The sequence below is a fragment of the Meles meles genome, chromosome 7 (genome assembly GCF_922984935.1).
Source record: "Meles meles chromosome 7, mMelMel3.1 paternal haplotype, whole genome shotgun sequence".
Classification (NCBI taxonomy): Eukaryota; Metazoa; Chordata; class Mammalia; order Carnivora; family Mustelidae; genus Meles; species Meles meles.
Genome location: NC_060072.1, coordinates 109990469 through 110017381, shown reverse-complemented (window position 1 = coordinate 110017381; position 26913 = coordinate 109990469). Strand labels below are relative to the sequence as shown.

Here is a 26913-nt window from a genome sequence, read left to right as displayed (position 1 = left end):
GTGTGTGTGTGTGTGTGTGTGTATGCACACATATATACACATACATCTGTATGTATCTTTTAAACACAGTAACAAGCTCCTAATTAGGGTCCTCATCCTTTGTCTTGCTCCCCTACAGTCTACAACAGAGCACTCACAGTGACCTTTAAGCATGAATTTAATCTTGTCTCCTCTACTCAATTTAATCTTGTCTCCCCTACTCAAAATTCTTGTCATGGTTCCCTATCTGACTCAAAGCAGAGTCAAAGTCCCTTCAGTAGCCTACAAAATCTCATCTCTTATACTCTTCTCTGAGTCACCAGGCTTCAGCCACACTGGACTCCTTGCTGTTCCTCAAATATGCTAGGCATTCTCCCATTCCTTAGGACTTTTATGCGAGATGTTCCCAGTGCCTAAACTCTCTTTCATCAGCTCATGGGGAGGACTTTGTCTCCTTCAAGTCTTGACTCAAATGTCTTCTCTAGATTATTAGGTTTATGAGTTGTGATAATCACACTGTGGTTATAAAAGAAAATGTGTATATATTTTAGAGATGTACAGTAAACTCTGTAGAGGTAAATTACATCATGTTGGGAATTCGTTTTAAAATCTTTGATGAAAAAAGAAAGAAAAAGAAAAAAATAGGACACATGCAGAAAATGTGGCAAAACTTTGGTAGTTGGTATATCTAAGTGATAAGTACAGGTTTGACATTTTTCATTAAAAAATTAACATTTAATGTTAGTACAACATTCCTTATTTTAAAACTTCAAACTGACAAAAAAGAATCCCTTACTCCACTTTTCCTTCTCCCAGAGCATGTATCTTCTAACAACATATGAATGAATGATGAGTGAATAAATAACAAATGGCTACCAAACTTTCAAGAACTGGCTCTTTAAAGAGGAAATCTTTGAACCCCTTTCTATTCCTGTGCTAAATCACATACACCTCCTCTAACTTCTACATAGCCCTCCTCTAACAGTTACTACATTGTATTTGGAATAATCTTCTCTAACATACCAACTGTAAACTCCTTCAGAGCAAAACTGTCCTTTGTATTCCTCAGACACCGTGTGTAAGCAATCATTAAAAATTATTTCTCCTCCATATCCATTCTTCTTTTGTTGGATGAAGAAAAGACTAAAAAAAATGAATAAATTATCAGCTAGTTTTCTTCTTCACCTCTCTACTGGATGACTCTCTCTACCGTATCAAATAAAGGACCTCCTTGTTCCTAAATCTAATAGCTGTTGTCGTCAGTCCACATCCTTTCTGAACTCCATGTAGCAGCTTTTTTTTTAACCATAGAGAGAGTTAAGAGAGGAACAGCTATAAAATTATCGACTGCCTTCTATTAAAGAATATGCTAGCTCTGAAGGCTTCTTCTCTGTCCTTTCCCCTATCCTAAGCACAGACAGACATTTTCTAAATTCCATCCTAAGTTCTATAAGTCAGCCCCACTCCAGGAATACCACTAGCCCACAGAGAAACTTAAAATGAATTAGAAAAAAAGCAACCCTCTGGAGTAGATGCAACCTCACCATGAAACACTGGTAGGGTTTTAGGCCCCACCTGTTCCATCAGCAGAAAGCCCTTGTTTGGTTGAACAACATGCACACCAACCATACAAAGTAGCCCTTCCCCAATCCCACAGATTCAACTACAGTTGACTCCTAAACAACACGGGTTTGAACTGTTCTGGTCCACTTATACATGTATTATTTTTTCTTTTGTTTTTTAAAGATTTTATTATTTATATTTATTAGAGGGACAGAGAGAGCACGAGCAGAGGGAAGGGCAGATGGAGCAGGAGAAGCAGACTCCCCACTGAGTAGGGAGCCCAATGCAGGCTTCCATGCCAGGATCCAGGACCATGACCTGAGTAGAAGGCAGACGCTTAACCGATTGAGCCACCTAGGCACACTTATATGTATTTTTTTTTATAAATATAATACAGTACTGTAAATGTGTTCTCTCGGATTTGTTCTTGTTTTCTCTGATTTTTTAATAACATTTTTTTCTCTAGCTCACCTAAAGAATATAGTAAATAATACATATAACATACAAACTGTATGTAAAATCAATCATTTATGTTATCAGTAAGGCTTGCAGTCAATAGTAGCTTATTAGTAGTTAAGTTCCAGGGAGTAAGACATTCTGTGAGGATTTTCGACTACACAAGGGTCAGCTCCCAACCCACTCATTGTTCAAAAGTCAACGGTCTTACCTTTCCCTGGATAACCTGGAAAAGCTATTTATCTAACCTTGTAGTGGACAGCTATCACTCTTTCATGCCATGGTATCTAATCTCCCTTTTATGTTTGGGGATTCCACATTTTAAAATAGTCTTCCTTCCACATTAAAAGCTAAAAATGTCACATACTTTTTTCCCCCAGCCTTTCTTGCAGTTAAAGTCCAGACACAAGACCTAATCTCCCCCACCAGACACATAGATCACTTCTTTTTAATCAGAATCTTTTAAACAGAAGACTTGGGGACATGAACAGTGACAACTCTGACAATGAGTGGGAGAGGCAGCAGCTACCTCACACTCCCAGTCCCAGGAATGAAAGAGGCTCCAAGGGTAGTGAGCAGTGTCAGTGGTGTCAGCCAAATAAGCTGCATGTCTGTGCCTGCACCAAGAGCGGCACTGTCTTCACCAAACCCATAAAGGAACATGATGGACTGGAGACTGTTTTGGCTATATAACTTCTGCACCCAGTCTCTCCAGCCCTCCTAGAGATTCTGCCTGGATGATATAATAGTCTCCCAAAGTTGATCTCCCTAGTAGCACAATGGAAAACTGTTGCTTTAATTTAATTATTGTAATTATTTCTTTGCCTACCTATCCATTCAAACAATTCATCCACGTCACCAGTGAATTCCAGGGTGCCAAATCTAGTGGACACCCTTCTGTCCTCATCTTCCTAGAACTCTCAGAGGCATTCAAAGCAGTGGGCCACTCCCTCCTATATACACATTTCCTCTTGACTATTATGATACCACACTCTCCTACTCTTCTTTCTCTCCAAGTGCTCCTTCTATTTCTTTTGCAAGTTCTTCCTTCTAAATTAGACCCCTAAGTACTATAGTGACCAGGTCATAAGTCCTAAACCTTCTTCTCTTTTCCATCTAAACTCTCTAATCCATGTGCTTAAAATTCAGCTGAAACGCTAGTGAACTCCTAGGCTCTCTGCTCTGATTTCAGACTCATTTATCGAACTGCCCATTTGATATCTCTGTTTAGATGTCTAATAGGTAATTTACATTGTCCCTCGCAAAACTCTTGATTTTTCTCTTCCTTAATCTAGCCCCTCATCTGATGAGCGTGATGAGATTAAGCCTTCTCCACTCATTAAAGGGCACTACCCTCCCAGTGGCACAGCTAAACACCGGCATTTCATTCTTCCCAGATCTTCATTTCCCACAACCAATTCATTTTTTTTTTTTTCAAAGACCTTATTTATTTATTTGACAGAGAGAAATCACAAGAGAGGCAGGCAGAGAGAGAGGAAGGGAAGCAGGTTCTCCGCTGAGCAGAGAGCCAGATGTGGGACTCCATCCCAGGACCCTGAGATCATGACCTGAGCTGAAGGCAGCGGCTTAACCCACTGAGCCACCCAGGCGCCCCTCCCACAACCAATTCAAACAGAAGGCAGGGATTGTTCCATCTTCAATCTATGTCTTGAATTATTCTACTTCACTCCACTTCCAGTTCAGCTGAACCCTAGATTACTATGACAGCCATTAGTTTCCTTCCACCTCCTCTGTCCATTCTCAAGAGAGCAACAGGGTAATCTCCATAGAGCATCAACAAATTAAACAGTTTTAGTCTGCTCTGAACCCTTCAATGAGTTTCCCATTTACTTTTCACTCTCTACAAAATCAACATGATCTAACCATAATGGATAGACGATTGGCCCTCCTGTTGTGAACTATTTTAAAATTAGATAAAATGCACAAAGTAACTGTTTTCAGACATTGGAAAACAAGCACATAGGTCTATGATCCTTTGAAAGAAGAGAAACAAATATCGATGGCCCAGACTTGCTATTCAGTATGTGAAGCAAGGAGAGGAAGCCCATACAGAAAACAAGTCATGCAGAACTCAGAAGACAGATCAAAGGATAAGACTCCTAAAACAGTGGAAATTCTGCAGAGCAGAATATCACAAGGAAGCTAGCCATAAAAGCAGCAGTATCTAACCTGACACAGGTCCCCTTGAGTCTCTGGCCAAACACTAAGTGTATGTGCACAGGGCAAGACTCCACAATGTCAGACAAAGAACAATTACTAGGGACAGAACAACTACCAGAGAGCTATGAGTTGAGCAACTACCTGAACTCAAATGGGGCTGTGGAAAATTCTAGTTACAAATGGCCAAAGTAAGGAGAACATCAGAGGCATTTCGTAGACACCCCAGAAAGGCCAAGTCTGGGTGCCTGGGTGGCTCAGTGGGTTAGGTCGCTGCCTTCAGCTCAGGTCACAAGTCAAGAGTCCTGGGATCGAGTCCTGCATCAGGCTCTCTGCCCGACAGGAAGCCTGCTTCCCTCTCTTTCTCTCTGACTGCCTCTGCCTACTTGTGATCTCTGTCTGTCAAATAAATAAATAAAATCTTAAAAAAAAGAAAAGAAAGGCCAAGTCTTAGAGGTAAAGCTAATTTAGCCCTGAAAGTGGAAAGGCTATCTATGTCAGCCCTAACAGCATTTAAAAGCAAATCTTCTAAAGATCAAGCCAATCCACAATTAATTTTCACAAGGCAAAACACTTCATTAAGGAAGAGAGTAAAATCCAGAACACACTAACCCAGGACAAAATCTCAAACACATTAGTTCAGGCCACAACAATCTCTCAGTTACATTAAAACAGCAAACTCGTCCGCTTCCTCTGAGCCTCCAGTTTGTCCACATTTTATCTATTCTCCACACTGTAAGCAAGATGATCAACTAGGCACAGAACAGATATTTAATAATATTTATTCGATAAAATGAGTGTAAAACTTTAAAAAGTATAAACAAAAATAAAATGAATCCTGCTAATTGTAAATTATCTTCATCTATTAATAAAATTCTATAACATATACTTCACATTTTTCATTTGGTATTTCTGTATCAACTTGAAAATATTAAAACGGCCTTTCTTTGAAATACCTCACAATTCAGATAGTGAACTAATTTTATCTGACTTCTTTCTTATTACCTCATTCCAACTAAGGTAGATTTCCAAATGTCTTAAGGTTAAATGATAGAAATTTTATTTTAAATGCTAATAAGCACGTAAGCAAAACAGAAAACAGAAATCCATTTGAACAACAAAAAAAAAAAATCCTCCTTTGCTAAGGAACTAAGATGCATTTTCAATCACTCGAAGGCATAAAGTTTTCCCATTAAGACATTTCTAAACCTATCACTTGTAACAAATTTCCATTCAAAGGCCTGCATATTAAAACTCACTATGAACACATCTTCCAGTCAGTGAGCTGATAAACTTCCCTTTCCCACTGAGTACATCAAGCCTCTGACTCATGCACTGTTAAATAAAGAGAGAAGACTGGAAATAGAAATGAATGTACTGTTCAAATAAATATAGGAACTAGAATTTGTTGTTGTTTTTTTTTTTTTTTTTTTTTTTGCTAGTCCCATTTCACTCCTTTGGCTTGAAATTTTTCTTTCAAAAACAATATACGGGTAGGATTATCTGGATCTTGTTATACTGTCAACTGTGGTAGACAACAGAAAAGGTGTTCCTTTTCTCCCATTAATTTACCAAGGAATAATGAAGAGTTAGAGTTAGAAAACAAGCACGTTAGGAATTCTCACATTTTTCTCTTTTTAGTAGTTTCTTTTAAAAAGTAAGTCAACTTTTACTTACACAACAGAGAGAAAGGAGTATTTGTGAATGAAAAGTAGTACTTATGTCTGAAATTTCTTTTTTTTCAAGTTTCAGGTTTTAGCCCCCAGCACCCTTGGTTCAAGGGTAGAAGTTCCAGATTGCTTGTGAGATCCCTTCACAGATTCAATCCTCCACACAAGTTCTGGGTTTACTGTACTCAAAACAGAGACAGGAATAGGAAGATGTGGAAAATAAGCTGAAAGAATCCTCCTGGTTCTCTGTGTCAGAAAGCATTAGACCTTAACCTTTTACCATCTCTAATAATGTCATTACTCTCAGAAAATCTGATCTTCTCGTCAAATGGGCATAAATGACACAAGGAAAAGGGGAGGAGTAAATTGATTAAGGTACGCAACTGTCCGTATTTTCCAAAATCACTAACAAAGCAGCAAGCTTGAGGTTTTTTATTCTTTTTTTTTCAATTTTTAAATTCTTTTTAATTCTTCTAATTTTTTTTTTTAAGATTTTATTTATTTGACAGACAGAAATCAAAAGTAGGCAGAGAGGCAGGCACAGAGAGAGGGGGAGGCAGGCTCCCTGCTGAGCAGAGAGCCCGATGCGGGGCTCGATCCCAGGACCCTGGGATCATGACTTGAGCCTAAGGCAGAGGCTTTAACCCACTGAGCCACCCAGGCACCCCTAATTCGTCTAATTTTTTAATTCTTTCTTAAATTTTTTTTAATTCTTCCTCTTTTTAAATTCTTCCTATGTTTTGTCTACTGTTTCTACTTTTTCTCTTATTTTTTTCCTCTCCTATCTTCTCTATTTCTACCTTACAACTGCCAATGGCAAAAACAGGCATTCTTCAGATATACCAGTTAAATTTAGAATTCCTACCCTAGAACCTGGTCAAATATTAGTACTTTTAAGCTCAAACATTTCTGTAAATTGCAACATGCTAACAAGGTTTGTTGATTGAAATATTACAAATACAAAAACTAGCATGAATATAGTAATGTTTTAAAACAAATTTACATTTTATTTACCACAACTGCATCTACATTTCTAAAATTTAGAGCATATATAGATATGAAATATTTATTTGGCCTACAGATAATGTTTGGTACGCATATGGAATGAAGAGTCAAAAAATTCCATAGCCTACTTAGCTATGTTCTGCCAAACGACTGAGAACCCAAACTTGGGTCTCACACTTAAGTATATAAGACAATTACCTATAAAGTTTGCTAAAACTCTGTATGCCCACATCCCAAGCATTGACCAAGACTAGTCTTATGGTTTAATATTTGTTCAATAAATGTCATTTTTCTATCAATCAAAGGAAAAGTATTACAGGAAACAATATAAGATCTAACAATAAGTGTCTCATAAAAATGTAATTTCAGTCCAAAAAAATATGATGTTTAATTTAAATTTTTTTTCTTCTTTGGCTTTTATTTAGGAGAATTTTTTTTTAAGATTTTTTTTTAAGATTTTATTTATTTATTTGACAGACAGAGATTTCAAGTAGGCAGAGAGAGAGGAAGAAGTAGGCTCCCCGCTGAGCAGAGAGCCCGATGCGGGCTCATGACCTGAGCCGAAGGCAGAGGATCTAACCCACTGAGCCACCCATGTGCCCCAATTTAGGAGAATTATTTACCTGTTATCTTCAGGGTCATTTTTATAAACAAAATGGAAAACTAATCACAAATGCTACTGGATATGAATGCCATTTTAATGTTATAGTACTTCATCAAATTTAAGAAGCCATTGATTGTAGTACATACCACTGTTTTATGTAATGGAAAGAAAGGGAAGAAATGCCTCCAAATAAATTATGACATAAAGCTTTATCATTCAAAATTTGTATTTTATACTGACTGTAAGAGTTCTTTTACTTATTTAACCAAAGATTAACTATATATCATTTTGAACTGTTTTTATAGCTTTCCCCATGCCAGTAACTTTGTTTTCAATGCCAATTCACTACATAATATTACTGCTGACATACTGATCAACAATTAAAGTTAACATGTGAAATACCAACAATGTTCACACCCTCAACTAAAGTGGTAACAAAAGGAACTGGTATGACTATGAATAATGCACAGGCAAACAAATCCAGCATGACTACTGCCTCACAGACAGACTGTAAGATGCCATCAAGGGTAAGATTCAACTCAATTCAATATTGTTAAAGTATGAAAAACCATGAGTCTTAGAATTGATGAAATACTAATTTTTTTTAAAGATGGACAAAGTCCAATAAATAACAAAACCTATGGATATCTTGGTGTTGCCAACTCACAATTCTTTTGACTTTCTTAATCCACTAGTAATAGAACATGCAATGGCCATTTCAAGTTGCCACTCACCTAACCTAGATTAGAACTGTTAAGTTCTTTATTAGACTTCCCTGAACCAGGCATTCTCAACACAACCAGAGTAAACTCTAAAAGGCAAACCAGATCTTTTTTTTTTTAAGATTTTATTTATTTGACAGAGAGAGATACAGTGAGATAGGGAACACGAGCAGGGGGAGTGGGAGAGGGAGAAGCAGGCTTCCTGCTGAGCAGGGAGCCTAATGCGGGTCTCGATCCCAGGACCCCGAGATCATGACCTGAGCCAAAGACAGACGCTTAACAACTAAGCCACCCAGGTGCCAAGCAGACCAGATCTTAACATTCCCTTGATTAAACATTGGAATGGACTCTTCTTGCACTCTGAATATAACAACTCCATTTCCTGCAAGGATCATAAAGGCAAATACTTTGTCTTCTAGGATATGTTTTGTTCATTGCTATTTCCCTGCTTTGCACATGGTTAGTGCCCAGTAAATATCTGATGAATGAAAGGAATATATTTGGCCCTAGCTACCTCTTCAACCTGTCATCTGATGCCAGCCTTCACCTTATACAATTTACTTTTGCCCTCTAGCCATCTTGTTTTTCCCTCAAAATTCCTTCCCATCAGGCCTTTTGAAACTGTTAACCTTTCTTCAGGAAATGATTTTATCCAAAAGCTCAGCAAGATTTTCTCCTTATCTTTCTTCAGATCTCCCTTAAGGGGCACCTCCTCAAAGATGCTTATCCTGTTTACAGAAATCCCCTCCCCCGACACAATTAGACAACACCCAATAATGTAGTTTATCTTGTAATTATCAGTTTACTGTCTCCCATCAGATTTCTAAATTCTAGGAGGGCCAAGACCACATATGCTGACATGAAAAATGGATACCCCATGACTATCCCAGGATCTAATACATATCAGAGGCTCAACAGAATAAATGAGAAAGGAAAGGTGGTACCAAGGGCCTTTAGCCTCTTATTGTTTTAGAAGCAATCTAATTATTGGTCTATTAGTCTAGCCATATATTACAAAGCTTTACCCCAAATTATCATTTTAACTTTTGTTAACTGTATTTTATAGTTTACACAAATTTAATTCTTTAAGGTTTCTGCTATGGCAATGAAAGATTCTTTCCTATCTCAAGATTATATTAAAAGTTTTTTACTTATATTTTCTTCTAGTGTTTTTATTAAAAAAAAAAAGTAGCTCTTCATTTCATCCAGAATTTGATATCATGGTGTAATTATTTTCCAAATGAGTAGCCACTATTTCAAAATACCCATCATGTACTGAAAACTACATTATTTCTGAATTCTATTCTGTTTCACTGATTTAGCTATCTATTGCTGTGCCAATACCACACATTTTAATAACACAGGGTTTCAAATACATGCATCATGATCTGTTTAAGCAAGTGTTCCTGCACTGTTCTTGCAAATAGACTACATCAGTAGGGCATCTTTCAAAATCATTCCCATTGTGATTACATTAAATTTACAGATTTAGGGTAAAGTAACATCTTTATATTACTATTGCTATCGATACTGTAATGAAAATTTAGCCATTTCCTTTTCATTACCATTACTGATCTTATTTATTCCATTTTCTTATCTAATTGCACCACAAAACACTTCCAAAATAATGTTAAATACTGATGAACAAACACAACCATCTCTGACCTCTTTCTAACTTCAATGGGCATTTCTAGTATGTCACTAAGCTTGATGCTGGCTATTAGTTTCAAGTATGTTTATAATATACATTTATTATGTTATTATTTATTTAAATCTTACCATTAGTAACATTCAATCCTTATTTTTAGTTCATTTTGTTCCATTTTCAATGAAAACATCTATAACATTTTATCTAATATCTTTGAGACAGCCATCAAATACCACAAGGTTCTTTTTTCCTTTTATCTAATATAAACTATAACTATGTATGAGTCACTCTGCCATTCCTGGAATAAAAGCCTTCTGATCAGAGTATCATTTTTATTTATCACTATTATTTATCAATTTATCATATTGCTGATTCTATCTGCTAATATTTTATTTATAATATGTATAAATGAACTCATAAGCAAAACTAACTTTGGGGTTTAACTTGTTTTCAAACCTTCATCAGGTTTTAGTACCCAGTGATCACACCAGGGGGGAAAAAAACTCAAAATGGTATCCTATATTTAAGTTCCAGGTTTAAATTTTTTCCTGCATTTCAACTTATTCAACTAACATTTCTCAAGTATCCACTGTGTATTTGTTAGACACTGGCAAAATAAAGATTTTTTAAAAACATGTATCTTTGGTGGGGCACCTGCTTGGCTCAGTCCCTTAAGCCTACGACTCTTGATTTCAGCTCAGGTCATGATCTCAGGGTTTGAGACTGAGCCCCAGGTTGGGTTTCCCACTCAGCAGGAAGTCTGCTTGAGGATTCTCTCCCTCTCCCTCTGCCCCTCCCTCACACAATGTGTGCAGGTGTGTGCACACACACTCTCTCTCAAATAAATAAATGAATCTTCAAAGTAAACTTTAAGAAAAAAATGTATCTTTGGGAGCACTTGGCTAGCTCAGTAAGAGGATCATGGGATTCTTGATCTCAGCGTTGTGGGTTCAGCCACATATTGGGTGTAGAAAGTACTTAAAAATAAAATATTTAGGGGCACCTGGGTGACTTAGTTGGTTAAGTGAACAATTCTTGATTTCAACTCATATCACGATCTCAAGGTCATGAGACTGAGCCTTGTGTAAGTCTCATGGAGCCTGCTTAAGATTCTCTCTCTCCCCCTCTGCTCCTCCACCCTACCCCACCCCCCAGCTCGCAGTCTCTCTCTCAAAAAGAATAAAATAAAATAAAATCTTTTTTAAAAAAATGTATCTTTGGGACGCCTGGGTGACTCAGTCATTAAGCATCTGCCTTCAGCTCAGGTCATGGTCTTAGGGTTCTGGGATCAAGCCCTACTCGGGCTCTCTGCTCAGCAGAAAGCCTGCTTCTCCCTCTCCTGCTCCCCCTGCCTGAGTTCCTGCTCTCGTTGTGTCACTCTCTGCCAAATAAATAAATTATTTAAAATAAAATAAATAAATAATAGAAAATGTATCTTTGATACAAAAAATTAAGTGAATGATGAAGAAACATACATGTAAATATAAATGTACTATAATATGACTGATTAATCTACATATATGTATAAAGCTGCACAAGGAAAACACAAAAGAACTGAAATTTGGTCTAAGTCCTGAAGGTAAATAGGAGAAACACAGAGAACAAGAACTCTAAACTTTTTTTTTTTTGACATTTGATTCCAGGGACACCTGGGTGGCTCAGCTGGTTAGGCACCCAGCTCTTGATTTCACTGATGTCATAGAGCCTCTCTCTCTCTGCCTGTTTCTCTGCCTACTTGTGATCTCTGTCTGTCAAATAAATGAATAAAATAAAAAAAAAATGACTAGAAACACATACATAGCAGTTATCGCTAGGTAATGACACCTGGGGTTTTAAATTTTTGCTAATCTATTTCCTAACCTTACTACAATAATCTACAGTGAATTTATTGTGTAATAAAATCATGTATTTAAAAAACACTGAATTTCCCCTTTATCAAAAATAAAATATCCTCACTGTAAATAAATATTTCAGAATTTTTACAAAAGGAGAAGTCACAGAACTTCAAATTTAGAAGTACGCTTTTGAGGGACGCCTGGGTGGCTCAGTGGGTTAAAGTCTCTGCCTTCGGCTCAGGTCATGATCCCAGGGTCCTGGGATCAAGCCCCACATCGGGCTCTCTGCTCGGCGGGGAGCCTGCTTCCCCCTCTCTGCCTGCTTCTCTGCCTACTTGTGATCTCCAGCTGTCAAATAAATAAATAAATAATCTTAAAAAAAAAAAAGTACCCTTTTGAAGTTGTTATTGTGCTGTTTGGGGAATATTCCACTTTTTAAATTTCTTTCCTCATACTTCATTCAGACTGGCAGTTAACACAGTTCTGAGATTTTTTTTCCCCCATCCAAATGGCTAAAGTCTCTGACCACATATAGAGAATTAAATGTCAATTTTTTAAAATTCATTTATACTTTCTCAAAATGACTCACTACTTAGAAAAGTGAAAAATTATCAACAATCACAATGGTCAGCTGAAGTCTGAGTTTCCTCTATAAAAAATAGCTGCAGTATGCCTCAATATCATTCTTTCTCACTGTGCTTCCATGGCAGCAAATGATTTTTATTACGTATCTTTTACAGCAAGGCAAGTTTCCATGGAAACCACAGGGCAAACATCCATTACTACTGCCAAGGACTATTTATATAAGCACACCTAAACTGAGGTAACCACTTACTTTCTCTTAGTAATATTCTAAAATTAAATAATAGGTACTCTGATTCTGGTTTTGTTGCACGTGTCTCTATGAACAAATTAAGAGAGAAGTAACAAAGAAAATTCTGTGCCCCTCTAGCAACAAAATGAGTCTACAGAAATCAAATCGAGGCGGAAAAAGACACAGAAAGTCATCAAGCCAGTGTACATACCAGTCAATGCCATCTCATGCAAGAGAGCAAATCAAAATAGAAATCAGTGAAGCACCTAAATAACAAAGAAGAAATTCTCTCCCACTAACTCAAAAGAACATGTAAATTTATCAAAGCCAAGATGCTGACTAATCAGGGGGGAAAAGGACCATCAGTAAGTCTTAAGACGGAAAAAGTGGTCACTCACCTCTCTTAACATACTGTTCTCTTTTTCTTTCTGCTCCAAAAGGCTTTCTAGGTGGTGGACGTGCATCTCTGCCTCTGCCAGTCGTCTTGTTCTCTCATGGTCTTCTTCAGTAGCCTTAGCAGAAAGTCCTTTGCTCTGCAACATCTCCAGAAGTTTCTTGATGGATTCATCCCGAGCATTTAGAGTTTGCTTCTGAGTCTCAATACGCAGCTCCATTTCCTCCAAAGTCTTTCGAAGAAGGAACAGTTCTTTGGCCTGCCGCTCATGCTCAGCATGTAGCCTCTGGAAGTTCTCCTCAGTCAGCTCTGCCACACAGGGTTCACCAGTCCTACCGCTACTGTCTTGCTGAAACAGCTGGTTCAGGTCCCTCTGGATCCGCAATTCATCCTGAAGAGCCTGGATTGTCATTTGCATGTGCTAGAAGCAAGACAAAAAAGAAAACCCCAAATCAGCTTCCTCCTCAAGAAGAAAAAACAAAGCAGACTGGGGAAGTCAGAAAGTAGCTACCATGGCTCTCAGAACCCCGAATACAATAAATTCTGGTTTTTTTACATTGTTTCAAAAAAAATGATTGTGATAATCTATAAAATCTCAGTAATTTAACATGTGTTAATTCCCAACAGGAAACAAGTAGGACAGCTCCTCACTTTGCATGAGCCATAACAAAATAAAGATATTGTTCAAAATCAGTAGAAGGTATTACATAGAGCCAAAGGGGAGGGGAGAAAAAGGGGAAATCTATAGGAATACAAACACATCATACAAAAGTTTCACCAAAAAGAGCGCCTGACTGGCTCAGTCAGTTGAACATCCAATGCTTGATTTCGGCTCAGCCTGCTTGAGATTCTCTCTCCCTTTGCCTCTCCCTCCATGCGCATGCACTCTCTCTCTCTCTCAAATAAATTAATTAATTAAAAATGAAAAGTTTCAGGACCACTGGGTGGCTCAGTGGTTAAGCACCTGCCTTTGGCTCAGGTCATCATCCAGGGTCCTGGGATTGAGCCCCACATTGGGCTCCATGCTCAACAAAAAGCCTGCTTCTCCCTTTCCCTCTCCCTCTCCCCTTGCTTGTGTTCCCTCTCTCACTATCTCTCTGTCAAATAAATAAATAAAATCTTTTCAATTAATTTTTAAAAATTTAAAAAATTGAAAAATTTTTTAAAGTTTCACCAAAAAATACAAAGGATATCAAAACACAAAATGATTAAGAAGTTTAATTCACATATTAAATAATTAATAATTAAATAATAAATACTAAATTAGATAAATAAAAATAAAATAAATAATAAAATATTAATCGCATGTTTTATATAAATTAATTATATTAATTAAAAATAAATAATAAAGTAAAATAAAATTAAATAAGTATTAAATAATATTAAACAATAACTAACATTTTTAGAATCATATTTTTAGAAGTGAAGAAGCAACAATAACAAAATCACTCCTTGTATTGAAGGTATTTAAGGACTGGCAGTATGCCACAGTGGAAAGAACACTAAGCCACAATAAGAGACATGAGATTTAGCGCCAGCTCTCACACTAACTGCTATGCAATTTTGGACACAATGCCACTTTCAGCATTTCAGATCCTTCATATTTAAAAATAAATAAGAATTTAAATACCTGCATCCTCTTTTCACAGAGTTAACCGTACCGTGGAAATCTTTGTAAGTTTATATTTTAAAACACAGGCTGTTAAAAGATTTTGGCAGACTGCAAAATAGCAATGTAGTAAGTATCTCAAAGAAATGATCTGGCAAGGGTACAAAGGTGTACACAGAAAGATATTCATTCTTGTTTATAATAGTGACAAAATTAGAAACAACCTAAATAGATATTAACAGGTGATGAGCCACAGTAAAGGTGAAATGTCCACACAATGCAGATATTTACTGATTGAAAACTATAATCACAATATATTGTTTTAAGTATAAAAAAGCTGACTACACAATTCCAAGTATAGGATGATCTCAATTCTAATTTTTCAAAAGAGCATATTAAACGTGGAGAGAAAAGTCTAAAAGGATATATAAGCAATTGCCAATGACTTTCTCAGGTATGGGCAGCTTCTACATTTTTCTTCATACTTTTCTATACTATCTAACCATGTGATACTTTTGTAATTAAAAAACAAAACAAAACAAAAAACCTTTTACCCTAAAACCAAGAGAAACAGACTTCCAGAGATGTCTGCTTGGGTACAGAATACCATCTATGTTCAATTTACTACCACTTTTGTTAAAAGGGAAGGAGTAATATTTACTATAAATAAAATATTCATAAAAATAAAAACATTTCTGGAAAGTCACACAAGAAATAATTTTTTTTTAAGAGGGTGCCTAGGTGATTCAGTTGATTGGGCATCCAACTCTAGATTTCACCTCAGGTCATGATCTCAGGGTCATGAGATCAAGCCCTGTAATCAGATCTGTGCTGACCATGGAGCCTGCTTGAGTTTCTCTCCCCCCTCTGCCCTTCCCTCTCTCTCATTCTCTCTCTAATTTAAAAAAAAAAAAAAAAAGAGTAAAACTAGAATAGTTGAGGGACAACTTGTAAGAACACTTTACTAGAAATGTATTGTATTCCTCTTAAAATTTTTTTTACCTGAAGTATAATATAATTAACATTGGATTTTTTTTTAGTAACAGTCTTACTGAAATACAATTCACATACCAGAAAGTTCACCTGTTTTAAGCATATAATTCAGTCGTTTTTAGCATATTAAAAGTTGTACACGGAATACTATCAGTTCTAGAACACTTCCATCACCCCTTGGAGAAATCCCATCCCAATTAGCAACTGCATCCCATCTCTTCTCCTCCCAACCATCCTCTTGAATTTGAATAGATGTCCTACTCACTCAAAAATTAAATTTTAAAGAAGTCTGTATTTTATACTTAAAAAAGAATGAAACTCCGATGCATGGTACAACATGGATGAAATCTAAATAAATCAGTCACAAAAGACAAATATTATATGAAGTATCTAGAGTAGTCAAATTTATAGATGCAGAAAGCAGAAGAATGGCTTCCAGGGCCTGGAAAAAGTGGGGGTTGGGGAAGGATGGGGAGTCATTGTTGAATGGGTACGGAGATTCAGTGTTACAGGATGAAAAGAGTTCTGGAGGTGGATGGTAGTAATGTTTGCACAACATAATGTACTTCATGCCACTGAACTATTACTTGCAAAATAGTTAAGATGGTAAATGTTTCGGGGCATCTGGTGTCTTAGTTGGTAAGTGTCTCCCTTCAGCTAGGGTCACGATCCCAAGAGTCCTGGGCTCAAGCCCCGCACCAGGCTCCCTGCTCAGTGGGTAGCCTGCTTCTCCCTCTCCCTCTGCCTGCCGCTCCCCTTGTTTGTACTATCTCTGTCAAATAAATAAAAACTTTAAAAAAAAAAAAGATGGTAAATGTAAGGTGTATTTTATAACAATAAAGAAAATGAGGAAAGATGATGCCTGCCATAAAATTCCAATGTATGGATATGAAACAATATTTTAAAGGTTTTTATTTATTTATTTGACAGAGAGAGAGAGAGAGAGATCACAAGTGGAGAGGCAGGCAGAGAGAGAGGGGGATGCAGGCTCCCTGCTGAGTAGAGAACCCAATGTGGGGCTCGATCCCAGGACCCTGAGAGCATGACCTGAGCCGAAGGCAGCGGCTTAACCCACTGAGCCACCCAGGTGCCCCTGAAACAATTTATTTATGACTACTGATAAACATTTGGGTTGGTTCTCAGTTTGCGCTATTATAACTGGCACCTTCATATGTTTGTCTTTGTACACGTATCCAAATTTTTCCTAGGGATAAATTCTCAAAGGTAAAATTGCTTAATTGGAGGATATGCAATTATAATTTTGATATATATTAAAATTATCTCTAAAAGGGTCTGTACATATTTAAACTTAACACCAAACCATATCTGGAGTGGCCATTTCCCACACATTTGAAAACTCTGGGTATTTTCTTTCTTTTACTGGCATTTCTTCAATATAAGCATGGCTGAATATCTATCCACGTATCTACTGGCACCTTGCGGTCCTTCCTTTGTGACTCATCTGTTCTTCTTCTTTGCCCATTTTGTTATTTTCCTGAGTGGGTTAAGTAACCTTCGCCTGCTGTGTATGTTACAAATATTATTTCCAAGGTTGTCATTTTTCTTTTAACGAGGTTTATGATGAGTATTATAGAGAATTTATTTATTTATTTAGTGCAAACATACAAACTGTTTCTTTCATGGTTTCTAGTTTTGCTATCATGCTTAGCGAGTAGTGAATTTTCAATTCTGATAATCAAACTTCTGAAAAGCACTGCTTTTTTCTTACCAAGAACAGAATTATCAGATATTTCAATTCAGGAACAGGATTTCTTTAAATGCATTTAACTGTCAGCATCACCCTGTAAAGATTCTTAACAATTGCAGAGTTCAAAATCCTTAGTAAAAAGATATGTCAAAGTGCTAATTCTCTGAAGTCTAGGATCAATTCTAGTTTCCTTCTTAACCCCGGAAGTAAAAAAACCCAGATAAAAGTCTGAGTGAATTTATCCCAAAGAGAAATATCAGAAGTTAAACTCAACAATAAAACTGATTTCTAGGTACAACTGTTCCTCGTTTTTTGGACATTCATCACTATTCAAGTCAGGAGAAACTGACGTTGACTGTAATAGCTTTTGGTCTCATACATATTTTACCACTTGTGTTTATATCTAGTATAGCAATTATCATTTTGGTGAAGAAATAAATTACAGCTACTAACGTAAGGTCTACTTCTTCAGCTCTGCTTGCACACATTTTACTATGAAATATTTCCTAGGAAATACAAAATGATGGTCTGACTGGTAGTCTAGAAAGCTACACAGCAATCTTCTCCATTAAAATAGGAATCACCATTCCTACTTTAGGCCACATTCAAGCTAGCTTTACTTAAAAAAAATTCTTGCCAGTTCCCTTGGGAGAAGAAGCGGCAGGCTAGAAGCCAGGCTACTCCTTCTCCAGCATATTCATACAGATGATAAAATGAGCAAACCTGCACATCTCACAGACATTTACAGTCTCTTACACAGTGATCAACCAAAAAAAGAGAGATTGAATTTAGAGGGAAGATCTCAGTGGTAAGACATTAGAACTACTATTTGGGAATTCTGCTCATGACACTCTCCAAAATGAACTCACACTTCTCACATTCCAAATGTTATACCAACACTCGCTAGTCTACCACTTTCCACTCTGACATTCAGTTGATCTAGAGAGACTGGAAAAGTAACGGCTTAAAATTTACTCCAAGGATTGTGCTATTATTACATCAAGCTGTATCTCAATGAAATGGTAGGATACTGTGAACAACCATAATCTCTGACAGGGACTATGACTTAATTAGAAAATTAATACATCTATCTGCAAAAACAATGAAAGATCAGAGCAACCCTTCATACAATATCTTTTGGATAAATATCAGAAGCTCCTGTGAGGCAGAACTTCCAAATATAATCATTAGTTTCTTGGAACAACAGAACACTTTGAACCAGTTTATCCTGATTTCTAAAATGGCAGAACTTTGTAGTCTAGAGCTATTTTTACTTAGGAAAAAAGAAAAAATACAGTATTGCCCTCCACCTTTTCCACGGGAATATGTTCCAAGATCCCCCAGTGGATGCCTAAAACTATGGATAGTACCAAATCCTCTATATTCTAGGTTTTTTCTAATACATACATACCTATGATTAAAAACTTAATTTATAAATTAAGCATAGTAAGAGATTAACAAAAAAAGCTAAAATAGAACAATTATAACAATATGTTATAATAATAGTTATGTGAATGTGGTCTCTCTCCAAAATATCTTGTTGTACTGTACTCAACCTTCTGATGATAATTTGAGATGATAAAATGCCTGTGTGACAGACTGAAGTAAGATGAATGACAAAGGCACTGTGAGGTAGTGTTAGGCTATTACTGAACTTCTAACAGTAAATCAGAAGGAAAATGAGGTCTGCTTCTGGACCATAAGTGACCACCAGTAACTGAAACCACAGAAAGCAAAACCATGCAAAGGGCAGACTACTCTATTATAGATACAAGAAAATGGTCATTGTTAAAAATACATCATGGAGAACTCAATGCACCATTTGTCAAGATGATCCATTAGAAAAAGTACCAGTATTGCACCATATTATGTTAAATTAAAAACATTTTTTTCTGAAACATATAAATGTATACATTAAGGAACCTTATTCATGTAAGATGCAAAAGAGCTTATAATAACTCTTACTGAAGTCATCTAAGTCAAGCTTATACCTTCCTCAGGCTATCTGATATTCTGATCTGTACTGCCATTTTACTATATCCCTAAACAACAGCACCTATCAGATAAATCTGAAATGTTATTTCTTTGTTTCTGCCTTCATTAAAAATTTCCTAGGACTTGGGGCTGTCATCTCTTTACTCTGCGGCATAGCACAGTGCTTGGTATAGTTAGTGCTCAATAAATTTTTGATGAAAGAATGACCAAAACTAATTTTGAAAAATTATTTTGAAAGCAATACATGTAGGTAATACATGCAAATTTCCCTAGAAAGCTGTATCTTTCCCCTATAATTCAATAAATTATTCATCTTCTGTAACAATTAGTTCTTTACCAACTACAACAAAAAAAAATTCTATCTTAAATACTAACTATCCAAAATAAAAAACACAATCCTAACAAAAAATGTTAACTATATACTCTGGATTTATTTGTGTTGTATTTTTTTTTTTAAAGTAACCTCTACACCCAATGTGACATTCGAACCTACCACCCCAAGATCAAAAGTCACATGCTCCACTGATTCAGCCAGCCAGCCATCCCTGAATTTATTCATGTTCAATCCAAAGCAAACAGAAGCATTTTCAGATAATCAACAGTCAACAAGAACTTTAGTTAACTTTAGTTAGTACTATACAAAGTAAATAGAGTTCTTGTCCAAAAATGAAGCTTAGAAAATGCTAAAACGTAATAGTTACAGAGATACACTCACTCACCAGCACTATACCTTATCGCAAATTGTAAATTAAGAACAATATTCAAGAGGCACGTGGGTGGCTCAGTTGGTTAAGCGCAGCTGCCTTTGGCTCAAGTCATGATCCTGGGGTCCTGGGATCGAGCCCCATGTCAGGATCTCTGCTCAGTGGAGCATACTTTTCCCTCTGCCTCTGCCTACTGTTCCCCCTGCTTGTGCGCACTCTCTCTCTGTCAAATAAATAAATAAAATCTTTAAAAAAAAAAAAAAAAAAAGAACAATATTCAAGAGAGATATGGGACACATATATGTAACGCACTTCTTCTACATGCAATATATTCAGATGAAGTTTGGAACCTATTAGAGATCACTTGAGCTAGACTCATGAATCTTTAATATGAAAAGAAAGTATTCTAATTTCTATCATTTTAGAAGGAACTTGGTGAGTAATTTAATCAGTCTGGGTCTCAGAAACTGAAACAGTAGAAGTGCCTCTAAGGTAATTCATTTCTTCTAATCATCAGTTTACTATTCTTTCACAGTTGATGACAAGGATTTATTTTCTGTGCAGCAAATATTAAACTAAAATCAAGTTCCCAGACTAATCTAAACATCAGCAAGAGACACACTCCAATGCAAGAAACAACCACACAGAATTCAAATGGAAAAATTAAAATCATCGGGCGCCTGGGTGCCTTAGTTGTTAAGCATCTGCCTTCAGCTCAGGTCATGATCCCAAGGTTCTGGGACTGAGGCCCACATCAGGCTTCATGCTCAACGGCAAGCCTGCTTCTCCCTTTCTCACTCCCCCTGCTTGTGTTCTCTCTTTCTCTCTCTGTGTTTCTCTCTGTCAAATAAATAAACAAAATCTTAAAAAAAAAAAAAAAAAAAAGACGAGAAAAGAAAAAGAAAAATTAAAATTATTTAACATTCTCACCCTCTAATTTGAGTTGATTCTCCTGTAAAAAAGACAAAGAGTCAAGAAAATGAACAAGCAATTATACCAGAACTCTAGCAGCTACTCTCCATTCTTGAATCCAGGAAATATAAGAATACCTATCTTTATGCTAGTACAACCCAGAATGGAAGTTAAAGAATAAATGAAAATTCTATCAAAATAGGGAAACCCTAAAGTCAAAATACAGATGACCCTCATGAATGAACAACATGGGTTTGAATGGCATGGGTCCACTTACACATAGATTTTTTTTTTTCAATAAACAGTATAGTACTATAACTGTGACCGCATTTTCTTTTTTTAATATTTTTTTAAAATTAACATATAATGTATTATTTATTTCAGGGACTTTTTTTTTTTTTTTTAAAGATTTTATTTATTTATTTGACAGAGAGAGATCACAAGTAGGCAGAGAGGCAGACAGAGAGAGTGAGAGGGAAGCAAGCTCCCCGCTGAGCAGAGAGCCCGACACGGGACTCGATCCCAGGACCCTGAGATCATGACCTGAGCCGAAGGCAGCAGCTTAAACCACTGAGCCACCCAGGCGCCCCTCAGGGACTTTTTTTTTAAGATTTTATTTATTTACTTGACATAGAGTAAGAGCACAAGCAAGGGGAACAGCAGATAGAGAGGGAGAAGCAGGCTCCACTGAGCAGGGGCCTGATGTGGACTCAATCCCAAGGGAAGGCAGGCACTTAACCAAATGAGCCACCCAGGCGCCTCTTCCCCATGATCTTCTTTTAAAAAAAAAAAAAAAAAAGCACAACAATTTATTTATTTATTTATTTATTTGACAGAGAGAGAGAGAGAGAGAGAGAGAGAGAAAGAGAGAGAACACAAGCAGGGGGAATGGGAGAGGGAGAAGCAGGCTTCCCGTTGAGCAGGAAGCCTGAAGTGGGCCTCAATCCCAGGACCCTGGACCATGACATGAGCAGAAGACATGCTTAACAACTGAGCCACCCAGGCTCCCCCTCATGATTTTCTTAATAACATTTTCTTTTCTCTAGCTTGCTTTATTATAAGAATACAGTATATAATACATATGCAAAATATGTGTTGTTTATATAATCAGTAAGGCTTCTAGGCAATAGTATGCTATTAATAGTTAATCTGGGGGAAGTCAAAAGTTATATGCAGATTTTCAACAGTATAGGGAACAGTGCCCCTAACCCCCACGTTCCTCAAAGGTCAACTGTACATTTTATGTTTTATGGCCTCATAGAGATAATCAACAATTCAAGTAACAATAAACCACTTTTACTACAAGTCCTAGATTCCAAATTAGTTTTAGTTACCCCAATTGCCATACTATCATCTACCCCTTCACCTCTATTTATGCAGTCTCTGCCCTTTCCCTCTATCACTCTCAGTTAAATCCTACTGTCCTTTCACTCTTAGCTCAGGCATTATGTCCTCTAGAAAGCCTTTTCTGACTCGCCCAACTGAAAGAAAGACAGAAAAAGAGAAGACAGAATTGGTAAAAGAACTATAGGAAGGATAGTACCCCAACCAGAAATTAAAATAGTAAAACTATCATGCTAAGCAATACCAGGATTGAAGAGATTCATCTCGTTATAAATAACATCCAAGTAACTTAAAACAAACAAACCCAACACCTCAAAAGTAAAATCCACCAGCAAAGGGATCCTACCACAACCATTTCCATAAATGTTTAACTTGAGAACACTCAATAGTGAACAACTGCAGTGGCAGAACTACAAGCTACCAGAAAGATACTGTGCATTCCACCAGCATTTCAAGTATCAAATTCGCCTCTTCATTTTCTACAACCCAAAAGTTTCAAACACCTGCAACAATGGTAAATGAGGTTAACAAAATCCCCAGATTTAGTCACTAAAATACTGGTATGTGAATCAAAAAGAAAGAAAAATAAAGAACACAGAGTTAGGTGATATCCATCAGCTACGAGAGTGATAACAGATAATCTTGCCGATGCTGCTTTGGGGAGTAGATTTTGCTGAATGAATACACACAGGAAGCAAGAAGCTTAGCAATCTAAAGAGAGTCCCTGCTGACATTCAGCTGCAGCACACAACATAAAGCTGCCAGGGGCTGATGTCTGTGTCCCACAGAGCTATGTCAACACTGAAGTCACTGTGTGCCCACAGCTTATCAGAAACTATAGAACTTCTTTCTCCCTCCCCCACGTTCTCCAGCGAAAGAGAAGAAGCAAAGCCTGATACTAAGAGTACAAAGAGATCATGACCTTAGAGCCTTAAAGAAAAGCATTCATGTACAGTGCTACTGTTTAAGATACTTTGACATACACTATCACCAAAAAAAATTTTAATTGAGATGAAGCTCAACAAAATTATTTATATAATTAATTCTCTCTGGAGAAAACAACATAAAACATACACAAAGAACATCCAAAAAGAAGAATAAATGAACCAAAATTATTCACATCTTATCTCAATACTTTATTTCTATTAAATGTGCTTTCCTATAAAAATCAAATCTAACAAAAAAAATCAAATCTAACTATTAAACAAATCAGAATGAAACTGACTACACTAGGCAACTGACAGACTGCCATAGTCTACCACAAAAATACCAAGAACAGGGGTGCCTGGGTGGCTCAGTGGGTTAAGCCTCTGCCTTCGGCTTGGGTCATGATCTCAGGGTCCTGGGATCAAGCCCTGCATCGGGCTCTCTGCTCAGTGGGCATCGGGCTCTCTGCTCAGTGGGTAGCAGGCTTCCCTCTCTCTCTCTGCCTGCTGTTCTGCCTACTTGTGATCTCTGTCAAATAAATAAATAAAACCTTAAAAAAAAAAAAAGAAATACTAAGAACAAGTGTAGTCAGAAATGAAAGGTATAAGAATCAGAAAAGAAACAGTTGTTATATAGGATTATATGATAAAAACTCAGAAAAAAATTACAGACAAGACATCTGTATCAAGAGTTCAGCAACCTGGTAAATGTAAGAACAACATGTAAAACTTAACCACATTTCTCTACACAGAAACAAATCTTTCAAAAGTGTAATTAAAGAAGAGAGGGAGAGAAGCTTAATAAGAACAAAAAGGTAGCTGGGGATAAAAATATGAACAATGAACAACAACAACAGAAATACAAAGCTTTTATAGATAAAATCATAAATCTTTCTGAAAAGTAACCAAGATATAAATATTTATTGTACACAATCCTTTAATTTTCTCCATGGCAATCATCAAATAAGGTGTGACTAAGACTCTTGCACATGCTTCTGTAAAAATCGAAAAAAATAGAATAGGTAAAAGAAATCTTTAAAAATTAATGAAAATTTCTTGAAAAATTAATGAAGAAACAAAAAAATGAATTTGGGTAGTAAACAGATAGTATAAAAGATTGCTTCATGATTTAGCATTGCTGTTCAGAGCAAATAAGAACACCAGATGCAATCTTCATGGGGTATAAAAAGGAAAAATAATTTGCTGACTCTCACCAATTCTATCATATAAACCCCAATAAATACATTTGTTACCATTATTTTCAAATATTTAATTCCTGCACACATATTTACCACATCATATTTGGAATTCAAATACTTAGACATAAGTCCACAAAATCTTTCACCACTTCACCTGACTGAATACTTCTAAGTAAAATATATTTAGACATCTATGTTAGAAAGCACATTTGATAAAATTAAAAACTGACACACTGGACTTAACCAAAATTAAAATTTTACCAAACTTTTATCAAACTGACCGTTATAAACTGGTAAGCCACATACTGGGAGAAATAGTGACTGTCCAAGGACTTGCATCCTAAATATATAAACAACTCCTCTAACACAAATAAAAACAAACACTCCAATACTTTAAAAATGAGTGAAAGACTTACATAAGTTGTAAAAGAAGATACACAACTAGCCAATGTGCAAGTGAAAAAATGACCAATATCATTAGTAATTACAGAAGTGAAAATTAAAACCAGAATGAGATGCTACCACATCCCACTAGAAGAGTTAAAATGTAAACACCACTAATGTTAGCAAAGATGTGAAGCAACCAAAATGTGAAATTATACCAATACTCTGGGAAGTAGTCTGCCAGGTTTTTTTTTTTAATAAGTTTTTCTTTTTTAAGATTTATTTGACCTACTTGTGATCTCTGTCTGTCAAACAAATAAATAATTTTAAAAAAATAAGATTTATTTGAGAGGGACAGCACGCAAGCAAGCATGAGTTGGGGGGGGAGTGGTAGAGGGAGAGGGAGAAGCAGACTCCCCACTGACCAGGGAACCCAACAAGGGGCTCGATCCCAGGACCCTGGGATCATGACCTGAGCCAAAGGCAGATTCTTAACCAAGTGAGCCACCCAAGCACCCCAGCCAATTTCTCATAAAGTTAAAAATGTATCTATGCTATGATCCAACAATTATACTCCTAGATATCTCTGTAAGAGAAGTGAAAACATGTTATATGTTTCTAGGAATTTATCCATTTCTCCTAGGTTGCCCAATTTGTTGGCATCTAATTTTTCAAAATATTCTCTTATGATTTATTTCTGTAGTGTCAGTTGTTAGTTCTCCTCTTTTCTTTCTGGTTTTGTTTGAGTCCTTTTTTTTTTTTCTTTTTAAATCAATCTGGCTAGAGGTTTACCAATTTTGTTGATTTTTTCAAAGAACTGGCTCCTGGTTTCATTGATCTGTTCTATATTTTTAATTTCTATACCATTTATTCCTGCACTAATCTTTTTTTTTCTTTCTTTCTTCTGCTGGTTTGGGATTTTGTTGTTCTTTTTCTAGCTCCTTTAGGTATATGCTTAAATTGTTTATTTGAGATTTTCTTGCTTCTTGAGATAGGCCTATATTGCTACAAACCTTCCTCTTAGAACTGCTTTTGCTGTATCCCAAAAGGTTTTGGACCACTGTGCTTCATTTTCCTTTGTTTCCATGTAATTTTTAATTTCTTTGATTTCTTGGCCAACCCATTCATTGTTTAGTAGTATGTTATTTAGTCTCGATGTATTTGTGCTCTTTCCAGATTTTTTCTTCTGGTTGATTTCTGGTTTCACAGCATTGTGGTCAGAAAAGAGGCATGGTAAGACTCTTATCTTTTAAAAACTGTTCAGACTTGTTTTGTCAATGTTCCATGCGCACTTGAAAAGAATGTGTATTCTGTTTTAGGATGGAATGTTCTAAATATATGTTAGATCTATCTGATACAGTGTGTCATTCAAAGCCACTATTTCCCTGTTGATTTTTTTTATTTATTTTTTTTGGAATCTCTACAACCAACATGTGGCTTAAAGTCACAACCCCAAAATCAAGAGTCGCATGCTCCCCCTACCCTGCCAGCCAGATGTCCCCCCTTGATTTTGTATGGATGATCTATCCATTGATGTAATTGGGGTGTTAAAAGTCCCCTACTAATCAATTAGTTCTTTTATGTTTGTTATTAACTCTTTTATGTATTTGCTCCCATGCTGGATACATACATTTTTACAATTGTATCTTTTTGTCTGCTTTATTATTATATAGTGTCCTTCTTAGTCTTTTGTCACAACCTTAGTTTTAAGGTCTATTTATTCCAATATAAGTATTCTATCCCAGCTTTCTTTGGACATTTGTATGATAAATATTTCTCTAACCTCTCATTTCAATCTGCAGGTGTCTTTAGATCTAAAATGAGTCTCTTGCAAACAGCATATAGATGAATCTTGGTTTTTTATCCACCCTGTTACCCTATGTCTTTTGATTTAGTCCATTCCCATTCAAAGTAATTGTTGATAGACATGTATTTATTGCCATTTTGTTATTTGTTTTGTGGTTGTTTTTGTAGTTTTCCTCTGATCCTTTCTTCTCTTGCTGTCTTTCATGGTTTGTTGGCTTTCTTTAGAGATTTACTTAGACTCCTTTCTCATTTTTTGCATATCTATCACTGGGTTTTGATTTGTGGTTACCATTAGGTTTGTATACAACATTTTATGTACGTAGCAGTCTAAATTAACTTGATGGTCACTTAAGTTTGAACCCATTCCTTACTCCTCTCCCACCCCATGTTTTAATTATGTTGTCATATTTTACATACTTTTGTGAATCCCTTGACTGATTTTTACAGATGTCTTATTTTTACTGT

At 36.3% G+C, this 26913-nt stretch overlaps 1 protein-coding gene across 11 annotated transcripts in view; it reads right to left on the bottom strand.

The window, feature by feature from the left end:
- ERC1 (ELKS/RAB6-interacting/CAST family member 1) overlaps positions 1-26913 on the bottom strand; it is a 547045-nt gene that overhangs the window by 438780 nt on the left and 81352 nt on the right. For all 11 annotated transcript variants that reach the window (XM_046012301.1, XM_046012300.1, XM_046012305.1 and 8 more), the window contains one exon: positions 12873-13289. In XM_046012301.1, the coding sequence (XP_045868257.1) occupies positions 12873-13289 (417 nt within the window). The remainder of the gene's footprint in view (positions 1-12872; positions 13290-26913) is intronic.